Genomic DNA, 15,079 nt, shown 5'->3' with positions numbered 1-15,079 from the left:
ATTCTGTAAGCAGTGAGAGATGGATACCTGCTAATTCATCTTATCATAAAATAGCCATCTGCAGTAGGAAAAATGAACTGTTCCTGGATATTTCTGGCTCTTTCCATTGACTACAGAAGGAATCCAAGGCAACTTGGATTACACAGCTAACACTAGCTGATTTGAATAGTTTAAAAATACAGGTATTAAAATTGCAACTCTATTACGAGGTTTAGTTTTGCATGCCTAGAATAATTTTTGAAGTCTACTGTATTCTTGTTTGATATTTTTTTATAACAAAGGATCACCCATATTAAAACCCAGTAAGCTAAGCACTGTCAAAGCTTCTATTGCCAAAGAGTACTATGCAATTAAATGTATACTGGCTTTAGTATATGGTATTGGAAGGGGATGGAAGTTCACTGTCAATAGCCTTTCGTTCTTCTCTTCTCTAAGAGCATTTTTTGTGCATTTCCACTTAGTTCATAGCAGATACACGAGTATGTGTGAAAGAACAGTAGAAGGTGGCCTAATAGGTACGATGAAAAAGGGCTTTCAATGCGTAAGGAGAGCAGGCCAGGAGATGAAGCCAAAAGATTGATTGATTTTCATGACTTTCAATATTGAAGTAAATCCCCAAACAAAATGTGTTTGCTTTCATGATCTTCTTCCTGTCTGCCAGGCATTCTTCAGGTTTTTGTTCCTAAAGGTCTGAGTGACGCTTCTAGACTTGTCGTACATTTATAACCAGCTGTTGAAAGACCTGTCAATCTCATTGTCTGCCCATAGAAGAGGTGCAAATGGCAACTTACAGCCCACCATTTGTAATGAGCTTTAAAAACCAGTTAATCCCATTCTAAATCAAGCAGTGGCTTGGTCTGTTCCTGATGGCTAAAAGTAGAATAAAAAGCCAGTGCTGCCAGAACCCACATCATCACTAACTGCAGAGTGCATCATCCTCCACAAAACTATGTATGTCATTACTGCAACTTCAGCCAGTATCACCTTAAAAAGGGGTAAATAACCCATGCCACATGGCACTGGAGTTTGAAGCAAGACATGCTACAGAAACCTTACCACAGTTAAATGGAATCAAATCCTGAAAATCATGTTGCCTTTTAAAATAATGATTATACCAGCATTTCTAGGCTTTATCATTAAAAGATTTAACCCCATAGAAAAGTATTCCTTTGCATGCCTCTTAGTGGTCTTTGTCATACAGACTTCACACTTAGCATTGTATTATCTCCTTACTTCAGTAAACTCATAAACTTCTGAAGTAATAATCATGTAGCTTGTAGTTTCCTTGGTCTTGAGTTAGAAGCCATGAACTGGAATTCATGTTTTAAATCTAAAATACCTTAAGATGCTTTGTAGTTGTGGGAAAGCTAGAAAAGTTAAAAGCTAGAAAGTTAAAAATTTGATCTTTTTTATCAGTTATAAGGTAGCTCAAAGCTAGTTGATGTGGAAAGGTGAAAGTGGTTTAGATATCGCGTGGCAATAAATTCACTCATCTTGTACTTGGATACTTGAGATCAGAATCTCATAGATTTGTAAGTTCAAGTGCAGTCCTCCATCTGGCATGGTAGGTCAGGCCTTTAGCATGTATAGCAAATGGGCTTTACTGTAAGTACATGATTGCTTGTGTTTGCCTAGTATCATACGTGCAGTGGAAAATTCCAGCTAACTGTGTGTGCAGGACCCAGCCTATCTGCCAGTGAAGTCTGCCTGCGTGGTTACTGGTTGCAGGATAGATGACTTGATTAGTGGAGGGAGGACAAACTCAATGAGGGTATGAGTACAAACTCACAGCTGTTTGATCTTCTCTTGAGAGTCACATAATCTCCTCCTCTCCTAAACTCTTGTTTCTCTGCTCTGTTCTAAGTGTGTTAGTATGGGAGGTGCTTGACCTCCAGAGAAAATGAGAGTGCAGGGTGCTTTGGCAGCTGGGAGGATGAAGCTTGGCATGAAGATCATCAGCTCACTGCAGGTTGGTTAGTTCCTACAGCATGTGCATTTTATAAAATGTTCCTGGCCACAGGACGGTTTCTGTTCAGTGTTGTTCCATGGGCTTTGTACACACAGCTCAGGAATGGAGGGCAGAATATTCTAACACAGCCTCTTAAATGCACTTTTTTTCCCCTACAATTATTTTATTAAATGGGGAAAAGCAGAGAAGAGGAGTAACCTCTACACCAGATCACGTTTTTTTCTTCTTTTCCAACATAAAAATATGTTTTAAACATGCATTTTTAAACATGAACATCTCTCATGTTGATGAAATTTGCATAATTACATAATGCAGTGTGCCCAGTGAAAAAGGTTAGGACTTTAAACATTAATAACTTTATTATTCGTGCAGTAGATTTCAGAGTATAAAAATTGCATCTCAACACAGAAGACAAATTAGCTTTTAATTTAAAATACAATGCAAATTCCTAGTGATCGGTGGATAAATTATATGTAAGACCACTAACATTTTTAAACTTGCATAATTTAAAACCTATTCAGTGATTTCTTTAATGTGTTCAAAAATTGTATTAGCCTTCATGATGACATTACTGTGCACTATGGAAAAATGTAGCACAAAATGGTTTAAAGAAAATTCTGAAAAAAGCAAAAACATGTTTTTGCAATGAATATTTTTACATTACAAGATGAAAAATGGACTAAAGCAGATAAGATAATACCATGTACTGACTGTACTATGCAATGATCCTTGCTTATGGCAGGTAGAGAAGACCGTATGTTGGATGATTAGCCCAACTGCCATGCTGGGAATGAAGGTGTATGCTAGAATCTATCAATACAATCATGGTGTCCCTGATTTCTTTCTGTCCTCCCCCTTCTAATTTCTCTCAGTAGTCAGAGATGGCCAGGCAACTTCAGGGAGTCAAGTTAGAAGCTATGTAATACAGTATTGCTTACGGCAGTGTATGCTAACCTGTTTTATTTTACTTCAGAGTGAGCTTCATTGGTTGCTTTGGTTCACTGTGTCAGTTGCCTGAACATAGGTATTTAGTGATATTTGAGTAACCCTGACTGACCTCCTGCTGCTGGTCCACTGGGAAGTGGATCATCTTTGCAGCCTGTGTCCTTTCTGCTAGCCTTGGGCAGACATCTCAGATGTAATCCAAGGGAGCCAAATTGAACCACTCTTCTTGTGTCTCAAAAGCAGAGCAGGCAAAATTTGCTAGAACTGCTTTCAGTTGCTTGCAATCACTTAGCGATCCCTTCAACCTCTTTGAAATAATGGCAAGAGACAGTCTGCACAGGTCTCATACCTAAGTACTAAGAATAGAAATGTTTATGTTCTTCCATGCTCACCTCCAGTATCACTATTAGCAACAAACCAACTCTGCCTGCTTCATCGTCATCCATGACTCTCTGTCCGAGGCAGGGTACACAGTTTTTTGTTGTTGCAACTTAATTTATTGGGGTCCTAGCAACATATGCAATAGAGTAAGTTGAAAAGTGGAGAGGTAGAAGGGCACCTGGCAGTGTATGGGGAACACCCATGACAGGACAGGGACTCACTGCTGGGTGCGTGAATTTATGATTCTTCTTACAATGGCAAATACCCAGATGAAGGGGAAAAATGGGCTGAGGCCGTGTAGTCATGTGCTGCATCTCAGGGCAGAGCATGGAATTACTTGCCATTATTTTGGACCCACCAGGGGTATTTTGAATGGAAGATGTTGAGTATTTCCAAGTATCTGCTACCTAGTCAGCTGAGCTTTCTCCACAATGCCTATCAGCATGTAAGAATTCGATGAAACTCTGATTAAAGAAAAGGTGTTTTCTTTTGCTTATAAAACCTCTTACTTTCAGTGAAGGGTAAGCAAACACCTAAGCTATTTCCTGAATAAGATTGCTGTCCTGAAGTGGAACCCAAACAACTGAATGTTATAATACAGAGCTAGGTATCGTCTTCATGTTCTTTTTCTATTTTTCTGCTCTTTTACTTTATTCTGCTCATTATGTCTTGCAAATCCTGTAAAGACCTGTTGGATCCATGGGAGGATGTATTACCGATTAGTGATCTTCTGGTTTGAAAGGGAGATTTGTTAGCAGGAAATTCTTGCAGCTCTCAGATGATCACCAGCTGTTCAAATGCATTTTGTAATTTAATTATACAGGATAACAAAAAAATACTGTCTTCTCCAAAGAATAATTTCCAGCAAGGACAAGTCTGTTCTCCAGCTGATCTTGTAGTCTTTGGGCTATGATTCCTCTCCTAAAAAGACAGAGCCCACGTCATTTACATGCTGACAGTTTGAGGCACTTGGACAACGTGGTTTCAGATGACACTGTCAGGCCTAAAGTTTCCATTTTTGACTGAATTTTTCATCCACACTTACTTTAAAAACTGCAAAGGATATTATAAATCAAATAGGTTGATAAGATACATTTCTTATCTTTAAAAATTTTCCATGTATTTTCTGTATTCAGTACAGTTGATAGCACTGTGGCCAAATCAGAGTTCAACTTTAATGCCTCCCTCAGCTTTCTCTCGTCAGGCTGTCAGTGTCAAGCGACTGCTGCAGGCTCCTATAAAACCTGGAAAAGTTTATAAGAATGGGATATTGTGGTTCTGTGGGGTTTTGGATAGAGCACATGCTAAACAAAAATGTGGTTTCTAATTAATCTAACCGGTGCTTCCAGCCGTGTTTTTCTTCAGAGCATCAGGGTCTGCCTGAGAGATCTTTCTCTCAAAACTTTTTGCTAGTCTTTTGCCAGTTAATTCATGTGAGCTGCGCTAAGCTTCTCTACAAGAGTTCAACGAAGTTCAGCTGTAGTTAACTTTCCTCCGTACTCAACTGTGACTAGAAAGCATACATGAGTTGAAGCAACTTGTTTAAATGCCCAGCTTTATGTTAAAAGAATGGTATTAATATTTTAACATTCTGAAGGAGAAAGCAGTTATTAATATCACCCAAAGGCATTACTAAAATTGCTCTCTTTTTGGATTTCAAGATTACCATCTGTGTGGCATCAGTAACAGATGTTCTTTTCACCAGAAGAATGTACATGAAATCAAGGACAATATGCTTGTATAGGCTATTGAATGTAAAGAGTGTTACAGAAGTAGTAGAAGAACAGATAGTAGAGAAGACAATGTGCTTTGTTGTAAGGGGATCTGGAGAAACTGTTATGCTCCTAGCTAAACAGAAGCCTCAGCAGTGGAGGTTTTGTCAAATAGATTAATTGATAAAGTGGTTCCAGTTATATGAAAAACAGGGAGTTTTTTTCAGAATTTTGATTTTCATGTTTTTCTTGCTTTTTGTTTGTTTCATTTTGCCTTAATTCATACAACTCCAATGAAATGTCCAAGCTTTGTAAATTAAAACAAAATTATTGGGGGGAAAGGTCCTGAAAATGGATAAGTATAAAACTGAAAGGAGTTTTCAGAGTGTTTCAGAGGTTGTTTATTCTCATAGCTCTGTTAAATGAGGGTGTGTGATAATATGTAACAAATTATAGTAATCAGATTTTGTTTTGTCAGCTTTGTGCAGTGATATCTCTATCTTTTACTTGCAATTAAGGTTCCTCTTATTAAAGGCTGACAATGGCTTGGACAAGAATTCCTGATTTCGAAGTATTTCATTAAGAGTTTCTTTTCCCTCCGTTTCCTTTTCAGCATGAATCTATTAACGCATCTAACATTTTCTAAACTTTTGTATCCCCTCCTGATGCTTTTCCAGGTTACAGAATGGCCAGTGGGAAACCAGGGTTTGTTGTACGACCGTAACTGGATGGTTGTAAACCAGAATGGAGTCTGCATGACACAGAAGCAGGAGCCAAGGCTGTGTCTTGTAAATCCCTCAATTGATCTGAAGAAAAAGACTATGGTCATCCAGGCAGAAGGTTAGTAACCAATATCCTTTTCTCCCTGTCATTATTTGTGTCAAACTTCTGGAGACACCTGCATGCACCTACTGAATGCTGTGTGTGCTTACTGACCTCAGGGACACAGTCTGCTACCAGCTGTGGGCAAAGAAAGCCTAGGCTGTAATACACAGCCCTGGGTAGTTTCTTAGCTTGTTGTTGGAACAGGCAGAGAGCAGACAGTGACTCCTATGTGCAATCATAAAGTGGATGCTCCAGCAAGGAGTAATGAATTGACAGATGTGGAAATTTACTGACTAACCTATCTCTCCACATCATGAAGGCCATCAGCCTGAAGGGACTGTTACTGCTGCAAAAGCAGAGGAATAAGAGTCTAATGTCAAACATCCTGGCCAAAGACCTTCCCATTTTAGAGCTGTCCTTCTCCTTCCAGCTGTAGGACTAGAGGGGTAGAGTCTTCAGCAGAAATTAGTACGAGTTAAAACACAGGCCAGACGTTATTTAGCTCAGTTAAATACTTTCACTAGCAGGCAAATGTTTCATGATGTTTGAGCTTCTCTGGATTCATCAAAACACTTTTTACTCTCTGCTGAGGGGAAAAAAATAAAAAACTTATGGAAAGTTTTATGGAAAGCCCTTTGCTACTTGGGGGTGCAAATTATTTATTTTGCTAACACTGCTGTTAGCGCTGAAGGCTGGAACAGGTTTGTATTCTGCAAAAGTCATCATTAATGCCAAGTCTGCATGTGTCTGAATGGTGTTGATCATTTCCCTGAGGTCTAACATTTACTCAGCCTGTATGTCTGAATCATCTAATATATGTGCCCACATTTTCAGCAGCTGGAGCAAAACAAAGGAACGTGCATTCAGATTTTTGACCCTTTATTAGAAATCCATATGAGTGGATCTGTAACTACAGTCTCATATCTGCTTGTAGATTACAGTTGTCGTCCTCTCCAGTTGTCTGAGCACTCTTCATAAAATAAAGTCTGTCCAGTTGATTTCTTTTGTCTGGAATAGGTTTGTCAAATGTACATTTGGGTACTTCAACTAGTCTTGTGTGTTTTGTGTGTGTGTTTCAGATCCCAAACACAATCTAGTCTCTTCTTAGGATTCCAGACTGCCTCATTGGTACAAACACTGCTATTTTCCACTCTTCCCTTTGTAATCTTTCTTTGAAAACGTATTGTTAATTCAAGTCAATTCTATCTGGAGCACCTTGCACCGCAAATTTTTGTAGTGCAGTTGCATAGGCAGCCTTCTCTCACAACTTCTAAATTTCCAAGTGATTCAGAACTAATTATTTCTAGAAATTCAGTTCCTTTCTATCTCTCCTCCTTTCTGCCGGTACCTCTTGCTTGCAGACACAATGTGGAATCTTGTCCAAACCTTCTCCATTTATCCTTCACATTTTCAGAGGTTCAGCCCTATTGGGCCTTTTGATTGCTACATTCTGCTCTTCTAGGTATGTTCTTGATTTTTTTCCTTGCTGGTAGCACATTGGTCAGGCAAGTACATACCCGTTAGTATGTTTGCCTGTCAATAACATCTGCGCTGACATACTTTAGAGAGTCAAGAAGAAGGTTTCTCAGTCAAAAATGACAGTCAAGGAACCCATTTCTCACTGAGATTTAGAGTCTCTTGCCATAGGTAGTGCTAAGCTGAAATTCACCTTTAAATCCTACATTTTGTTTTGTGTCATTTTTGGAGTTTGCACTGTCATTCACCTTCCTTGCTACGGAAGTGGGAACCATTTTCATCCAGAAGTGATTGACCAAGTCTGTCAACTTCTGCCCCAAAGTGATTGATCAGATCTCCAGTGTGCTCTAACAGAAACATGACTGGCACTTATTTATAGCCTCCTTTGGTACAGCCAGTATGTAAGAGTGGAGTAATTTCATTCCTTGTATAATGGCTCTAGATACCAATAAATGTAACCCATAAGGTGGTCTTGTCCCTCTTTTTATGACAGTCCTGCTATTTTTCACTATCATAGTGTACTTGCAACCTGTGGTATTTTTTTAATGCTTGTCAGCGAGATAATGGGTCTCATTTCCTTGGGCAGTCTATTCCAGAGGTTACCGCACATAAGATAGCACAGTGATGGGAACACATACGAAGTGACAGGGTAAGACTGAGCAGATAAATTTGTAGGAAGTTGTTCCAATATTTACTCTGTTTTCTTCCCTCTTACCTGCGGTCTAAATGCATGATTTTTTTGTTGGTGTTAAATTTTTAATTTTTCTTTTATCCCTTCACATATATGGGTCATTGTTATATCTCCCACTTAATTCATTTCATGGCAGACAAATTTGACTTAATAAGTTGACTTTCCTTGAAAATCCCATGTTAGTCGCTGTTGCTTTTGTCACCACTGTCTCCAGCCTGTCAGTAGTTTGTTGCTAATGTAGGATCTGAAGCTGAACACCACATGTGTAGCTGGAGCAACAATCAAGGCAGTGAGGAGTAGTAGCCCTCTGAGGAGCCAGGCTGTCTGTTGTGCAGCTCAGAGCCTTCACTGGCCTACGTCTGTGGCTAATGGTATTTCAGGTTTGTAGCACTTAGCCTGCTGACTACAGCCACCTCCAGGTCTCTTCCAGCTTTGTTGCTTTGCAAGTTTCTTTCTCCCACTGGATGCCTCAGAGCCGAACTGCCTTTCCTCAGCTACAGTAGCATGCATCTTTCCAAGGAGAGTTCTGTCTCCTCCAACTCCTCCTCTCCTCCCCTGCCCTCACACTCCCTGTGCAGTTCCTCTATTCTTCTTGGTGTTATGGGGACATTTCTGGTGGCGAGGAGTGGGCGAAGGAGGTGACTGCGGTGAAAATAAGAGAGGCAAAACCTTTGAGCTGCACTTTTACTGCACCTCTTGCTCTGCTGAACGTGAAAACCCAGCAGCTCCCGGGTGACCGGGTGACAACTGCAGTCAAGCTGTCTGCCTTCCTTCTGCTCCTCTGCAGGGAGGCTGTAACCACTCTGCTTTCTCTACCAGTTTCTCTGCTGTCGTCTGGGCTTTTCTCATTGTGAGAGCAGGCTGTGGAAATGCTCTCCACCTAGAGCGTGCTTTGCTGCCTGGAGGTGTCTCCCTCCAATAGAGGGAGCCTGAGGCAACCATGCTGCTGGATTAGGTGCCTCTGGTAAGTGCCTAAAGCCCGGTGGGGCAAATCCCACATAGCTGAATTACGCGGCATTCTTAAAGAACATTTTGCTGTTACGCTAGTAGATTATGGTGAAGACTTTATCTGTGCCAGTTTTAAAACATAATGAGTCTGTTCTCTCTGCCCCTCCAGGCAAGGGCTTTCCTCTCCCTCTAGAACTTTTCATTAGTGGAAAATTTGTTTATGGCTATTTTATTTCAATATGGTTTAATATTCCCTGTCTTCTCTGTCCAACAAAATAAAACTGTCAGCATGATTTAGTGTGACAGTAACTATTTTAATAGCTTTTGCTGAATCCTCTGTGTGCTGAGACACCGCTTCATGTTATTCCTTTAATCTCTGTGTGTAGCATGTTTCCATAGCCCATCTAACAACCAGCCTTGGATGGGCAGACCCACTGTCTGACTGACCCGGCTGTGCAATCCTGCTGTCCCTGTGGGTAGCAAGGACATCAGACTTGGGCTCTAGACAAGACCAAAACCGCTCAAAGGCTTAGGATCCTTCCCTAGCATGCCTGCAAAATTAGTTGGCTTGCATGGCAGCTGGGGAACTCCAGGTACTCCCCTGATCCCTGAGGAAGGGGGTAAGTGAGAACAGAGGGAGAGGAAGAGCTTGTGCTTGGTCTCTCATTGGCTGTACTTTATTTCGGAGATTTCAATTTTGAGAAACTGCATTTCTTAATTTTGTCAGAATTATTTTCTTAGGCTATGTAGTTGTTAATAGGCATTTCCTATTCATTTTGATGTGAAGACTGTAACTAACCCTTGCTATCACAGGAGCCACTTTGAGAAAATCGGTGTAATTTTAAATAAGCCCCTGTGGAGAAAGACAACTTCTTGTACCTTGACTGAAGCAGTTAAGGGTTAGGCTCCCAGCAAGTTAAAGGTGGGTGGGCAGCAGCAAGTGCCTTTATTTCCAGAAGCCGTATTACTTGAGTGGGAATCAACGGAAATCTTGTTGTCCTGCTCCATCAAATACATGCGGCCACAGATTACACTGGGCTTGTTCCCGACCGATGTAAAACTAAGCCGAACAGAATTTAGCTGAGAATACATTTCTGTAGAAGACTCATTTCTCTCTTTCCATTTTAGCTAACAATCAGCATTACTCTGGCAAGTTGGGCATTAGTTTGCCACTGCACAGAGGGAGAAATTTTGAGTGCTGTGAAGGCCCTTTAAAATATTGGAGTAGAAAGATGCTAGCAAAACTAAGCAACTAATTACACTGTATGGAGTTTATTGTGCCTTCAAATAGTCATGTGTTACTGCCAATAAAAATAATGGGAATTAAGTGCATACACTGATGAAAGAATATACATGAATAGTTTATATTTCAGTCTATTGAAATAACAGACCTCTAATTTTTGTCATTGACTGAAAATAGGAGCTGTAAAGACAGGAATAATTTTTTTTATATTAATACTGTGAGCACATCTGTGAATTTTATTATCAAGCAAATGACCATGGAGAATGACAGCTTTTACATTTTAGTAACTAGCAATATTCTGCTTTATTTTTTCGCCTTAAGATAGAATAAAATTGTAATTAACAATGTTTAACTGACCTAAACATCACTGTAAAATGTGTACTGTTCAATAAAAATGTGATATCCTTGCTGATGTATAAAAGCAGGGCTTTTTAAAGCCCTGAGACTCTGTTTTAAGAAATTTTGTGAGTATGCCTTGCTTAGAAAGTATTTTTAAAAGATATGACAGCTAAGGGTGCATACAGGACGAAACCTTTCAAACTCTTCCAGAAGGAATGATGCTAACGTTTAACGTTTTCAAAGCACAAGAGCATAGGTTCTAGTTTATAAGGTGATAACATTGGCTTCTTTTTCAGGTTGTTGCAAGCAAGTTCAATGCATTTATTATTTACATGTTTTATTTTCCTAAGTGAACCTTGCTTTTCCTCCTCTGTCTAGCTTCTGAAGTATAATAACATCATTAGCTAAAAAAGGAGTAGACATCTTTCTGTATTGAAAACTTGCATGGAACAGAGCTGAGAGTTGGGATACAGTGAATCTGAACTACATTTCATTATTCTTTAGAACAGAATAGAACAGTTTGATTTCACCATATCACAGAGCTGGTAGAGCTTGATTTTTATTTGTACTACAATAATATAAACAGGAAGTCGTGAGTGAAATTGAAACATGCTGATACAAAGCTGGAGTACAGGAGATCAGTCTTTGCTGGTTTATGTTGCAGTATAATGGAAAAGAGTCGGATTCATTGCCACCACACAGTAAAATCCTTTGTTTGTCATTTCAGATTATTGCTTTGTATTAACAGAAAGGAAAATAGTACAGCTTTTCTTTTAGTTCTAGTAAGCCACAGTAACCTTTCCTTCTCTCTGGCTCATTCTGTTCAAGATAAGAAACTGTGGAATAAACTGTTAACATAGATCATTATCAGGGATTCTTCATCTGGTTTAAACTTAGAGATGGGTAGATGGGAATAATTCTGTCATTATTGGTTTCCATACATTTTATCTTTAAATTATTGAAGTTTTATAACACATTGCATTTCTTTCCTTAAACAGTCTGTGCTTATTTTTTCTCTCCCACCCCCGTCTCCATCTTCCATCTTTCTGATCAATTCATCCCACCACTCCAAAAAAACCAGCCTGACAGTGATTAACCTCATCTCCTGATTCGCTAGAAGGGGCACAACAGTGATAAACTCATCCTTTCAACAGAAACCATGACTGAGGTAGTAATTCTATGCCAGTTTCATTGCCTGAGATACCCAGAGAATGGAGTTACTCAAAGCTGAAATTGTATATTCCTAAATGTGGTTTGGGTACCAAGGTCACCTGCAGCGTTTGCTCTTTGCATTATCATTTGGAGCCCCCTGCAGGCAGAGAATATAATTCTAGCAAAAGGAAAGGATTTTGTCACATGCTATTTGGGAAGCTGCTGTGATTGTGAACAGGTGCAAAAATAAGAACTTTTTTCATTACCTTATGTTCCTGTGTAAATATTTTAGGGTTTTTTTTATATGGTTTTTCTCTCTGCCCATCTAGGCATGGACCCAATATCTGTATCATTAGAAGAAAATACTGGAAGAGAGGCTGTGATCTATGAGAGCAAGGTCTGTTCGCACAGGTGAGTGACAGCAGAGAGGAATCAAACCTGAAAATCACTGCAGTGACACTCAGGACATGGTTGGATGGACATACAGGGGCAGAAGTCCTTAAAAAAAGAGGAGGAGGGTGGAAAGCAATGAATGACTTAGTGGACCAGGAGAAGACAGATTTAGATAGGTAATTTGGCATGCCCAGCATGTCTGGTAGAAAACACTAAAAAATAATAAAAATTAAAAAGTGGGGCAAAGACTGTACGAGAGACTGTGATGACTTGGCACTCACTTGAAAAGGAGCATCTTGGTTTTTCTTACTGCAAGGATGAGAAAAGGGAAAGTTGGCGCCAGTTACTTCCAAATACCAACTGGAGGCATCAGCAGGACTCTAGAATTCAGTTCCCTCTTTTGACAGTAATGACGCTGTCAACTTTGCCCATTTCATGCTATGTGGATTCAAAATTGCTAGAACCCACTGAGGTTATAAACAGCTTTCCTTATTTACAATCTACTTACAATTTTGTTTTGGCCACCCATGTTGATCAGTGTCCCCGTAACAATTTTGGAAAGATTGCAGGTGAGTATGTGAAATTACATCAACTCTAATCAAGAGACATACCACTTCAGTGAAATATAACATTATGCATAAATTAATTTCCTATCAGTGAACTTAAGTGTTTATCCATCATATGTTCTAAGTACTTCCCAGTCTCATTGAGTTTTCTGAGTGGCAGTGTATCAAGTACCTTCCTAAAGTACATCTGCATTATCATCTACTGCGTTTCTTTTCACAGTGTCTCTTGGTAAGTCCAACTAAAAGAGCCACTTACAGATTTATGTCTTCTTTTAACCAAGGTATACTAATTCTTTGTAACCCTCTACATTTGCTTCTCTGAGGGTAACACATAAACAAAACAGCAGGCGACCTCGCCATTTTCCCCATGGAACCATGCAGGAAATGATTGTCTTCTTTTCTACTAGCTATTCAGATGATAAAGAGGATCTTTTTCTCAAAAGTGTATTTTCCTCAGGTAGTGGAATTCACCCAAGAGTCATTTGTTTTAACCATCTGTCCCACTTCCCTTAGCGTTGACTCATCCTTAGCCTCCCCATGGTTAGCCCATCTATTACAGGCTGTAAAATAGCCCAGGTTATCTTCCTCTCTGTGTGCATATAATTGGCTGCCATATTATTTATTGTAGCTTGTCTTTCATGTCACTGCCTATGTCATTTTTAATGTATGAAATAGGAAATTTTCATGGGAAATTGCTTAGAATTCTGAGGAGGAAGAAAAGGATGGAATGACAAAGAAAAGGGAGATGCAAGACAAATTGCTCTGAGTGGACTGTGATTAGCAAATAAACAAGGCAGGAAGTAAGGCAGAATGATGAGGCTTCCAAACTGCTCAGCGATCCAACAGCGCGGATGCCAAGTTCCCGTGTTTCAGCAGGGGAGCCTCCGGGGCCAAAAAATTGAAATAGGAGCAAAACAGTGCTTTGCAGTAGGACAGGAGGTGATTTGTGGTCTTTTCTGCAAAGCGTCTGAGGTGAGCAGTGGGACCAAAAGTCTGTATTAAAAGGCTTTTATTCAGAAGCAGCCCCTACTGAATGCATTTTCCACTTACTGATTCTGCTCTCTGGCACTGTGATTTCATCCCGTTCTGTTGGCTTACTCTGAATTTACACTGAGATAGCTGAGAAAAGCACACGATGTAGAATCTGCAAGCAGTCACATGAGAAAGTTTAATTTCACAGCAGCCACAGAATTTTAATGAGCCCAAGTTTCCCTTGTGAAGCAATTCATCAGTGGTAGCCATCTCAGCAGGGGTTGTCCGTCAGCATGTGCTGCTCACATCGGAGGCACGTGGCTTTCTAGCATAATATCTAACAGTGTGCAGATGCAGGTAGAAGCTAGCAATGTTAAGGTTATTGATGTTGTAGAAGACCCTAAATGCTCAAGGTTAGTGCTCTGCTGAAATAGGCAGGGACACAGCCTCCTCTTTGATAGAGCACAATATCAAAGTGATCAAAGGAAAGGTATCAGTGGTAGAAGATGACAAAGGCATAGTTAAAAACAAGGTGAACTGAGCCTGTTGTGTGTAAAGGTATGTATTATATCCCTTGGGATCAATATTCAAACTTCAGCCGTCTTTGCTTCTTGTTCTATAAATTACCTAGCTAGAGGGACCAGCTGTAACACACTGAAGCTAAGTGACATAATAAGGAGCGCGGAACTCAAGGAAAACAGTAAATAAAATCTGAGAGAACTAGGCCCTCCTTTATAAATTGCCTAACATGTGCCAAATGAAACATAATGCTGACAGATGTAAAGTAATACTCAACAAAAATAAACATAAGCAGAAAATGAGTAGCATTGAGCTACAGCAGAAGGACTTTGAATAAGACCTTGAAGAGATGATGGTACTTGCTCAGAAAATTGTCTGACAATAAGGGAAAGCAATTTGAAAACATAGGAGTCTTGGAATACAAAAACTACACAGTGACATTTGATTAAATACTAAGAATGCTGTGTGTCTCTAACTCAGCCACTGTGACTCAAAATGGTAAGCAAATAAAAAGGAGGGCAAAACTTTGATCCTGATTTGTACAGCATTAAGTCCCAGCAGGCTGCTAGACGTACTTGGCTCAGGAGAGAATTTAAATACCCCTAGCACCTCTGTTTGGGTGGGAAAGAATATTTGGGGAATTTTGTTTCACATGTACTGTAACCATGAAAGATTCGTGCCTTCTCATTAGCAGCCTTCTCCCTAACACAGTGACCAGCAAGGACACAAGACCGCTCAGCTCAGACTATAGGATCTCATGTGGAGTCTCACCTTTTGGCCTTTGTTTCTTGCCACAGTGCCTGTGTCTCATAGTACCAGAGTTTCATTTCAGCTCTAGGACATCACTGGCTAGATGCAGCTGTGGTTGGCATCAGACCAGTCTAAGAGTGGGGAGAGGGATGTAGAGCTGCACCACAATCAAAATTCAGAACAACTGCTGAAGAGCTA

The 15,079-nt window shown here is 39.9% G+C and overlaps 1 protein-coding gene across 2 annotated transcripts in view; it reads left to right on the top strand.

Annotated features, from left to right (window-relative positions):
• MOCOS (molybdenum cofactor sulfurase) overlaps positions 1-15,079 on the top strand; it is a 223,915-nt gene that overhangs the window by 192,481 nt on the left and 16,355 nt on the right. For both annotated transcript variants that reach the window (XM_075084424.1, XM_075084426.1), the window contains exons 9-10: positions 5,685-5,847; positions 12,011-12,092. In XM_075084424.1, coding sequence (XP_074940525.1) covers positions 5,685-5,847; positions 12,011-12,092 — 245 coding nt within the window. The remainder of the gene's footprint in view (positions 1-5,684; positions 5,848-12,010; positions 12,093-15,079) is intronic.

The sequence above is a fragment of the Phalacrocorax aristotelis genome, chromosome 2 (assembly GCF_949628215.1).
Source record: "Phalacrocorax aristotelis chromosome 2, bGulAri2.1, whole genome shotgun sequence".
Classification (NCBI taxonomy): domain Eukaryota; kingdom Metazoa; phylum Chordata; class Aves; order Suliformes; family Phalacrocoracidae; genus Phalacrocorax; species Phalacrocorax aristotelis.
This window is presented reverse-complemented; position numbering and strand designations above follow the sequence as displayed.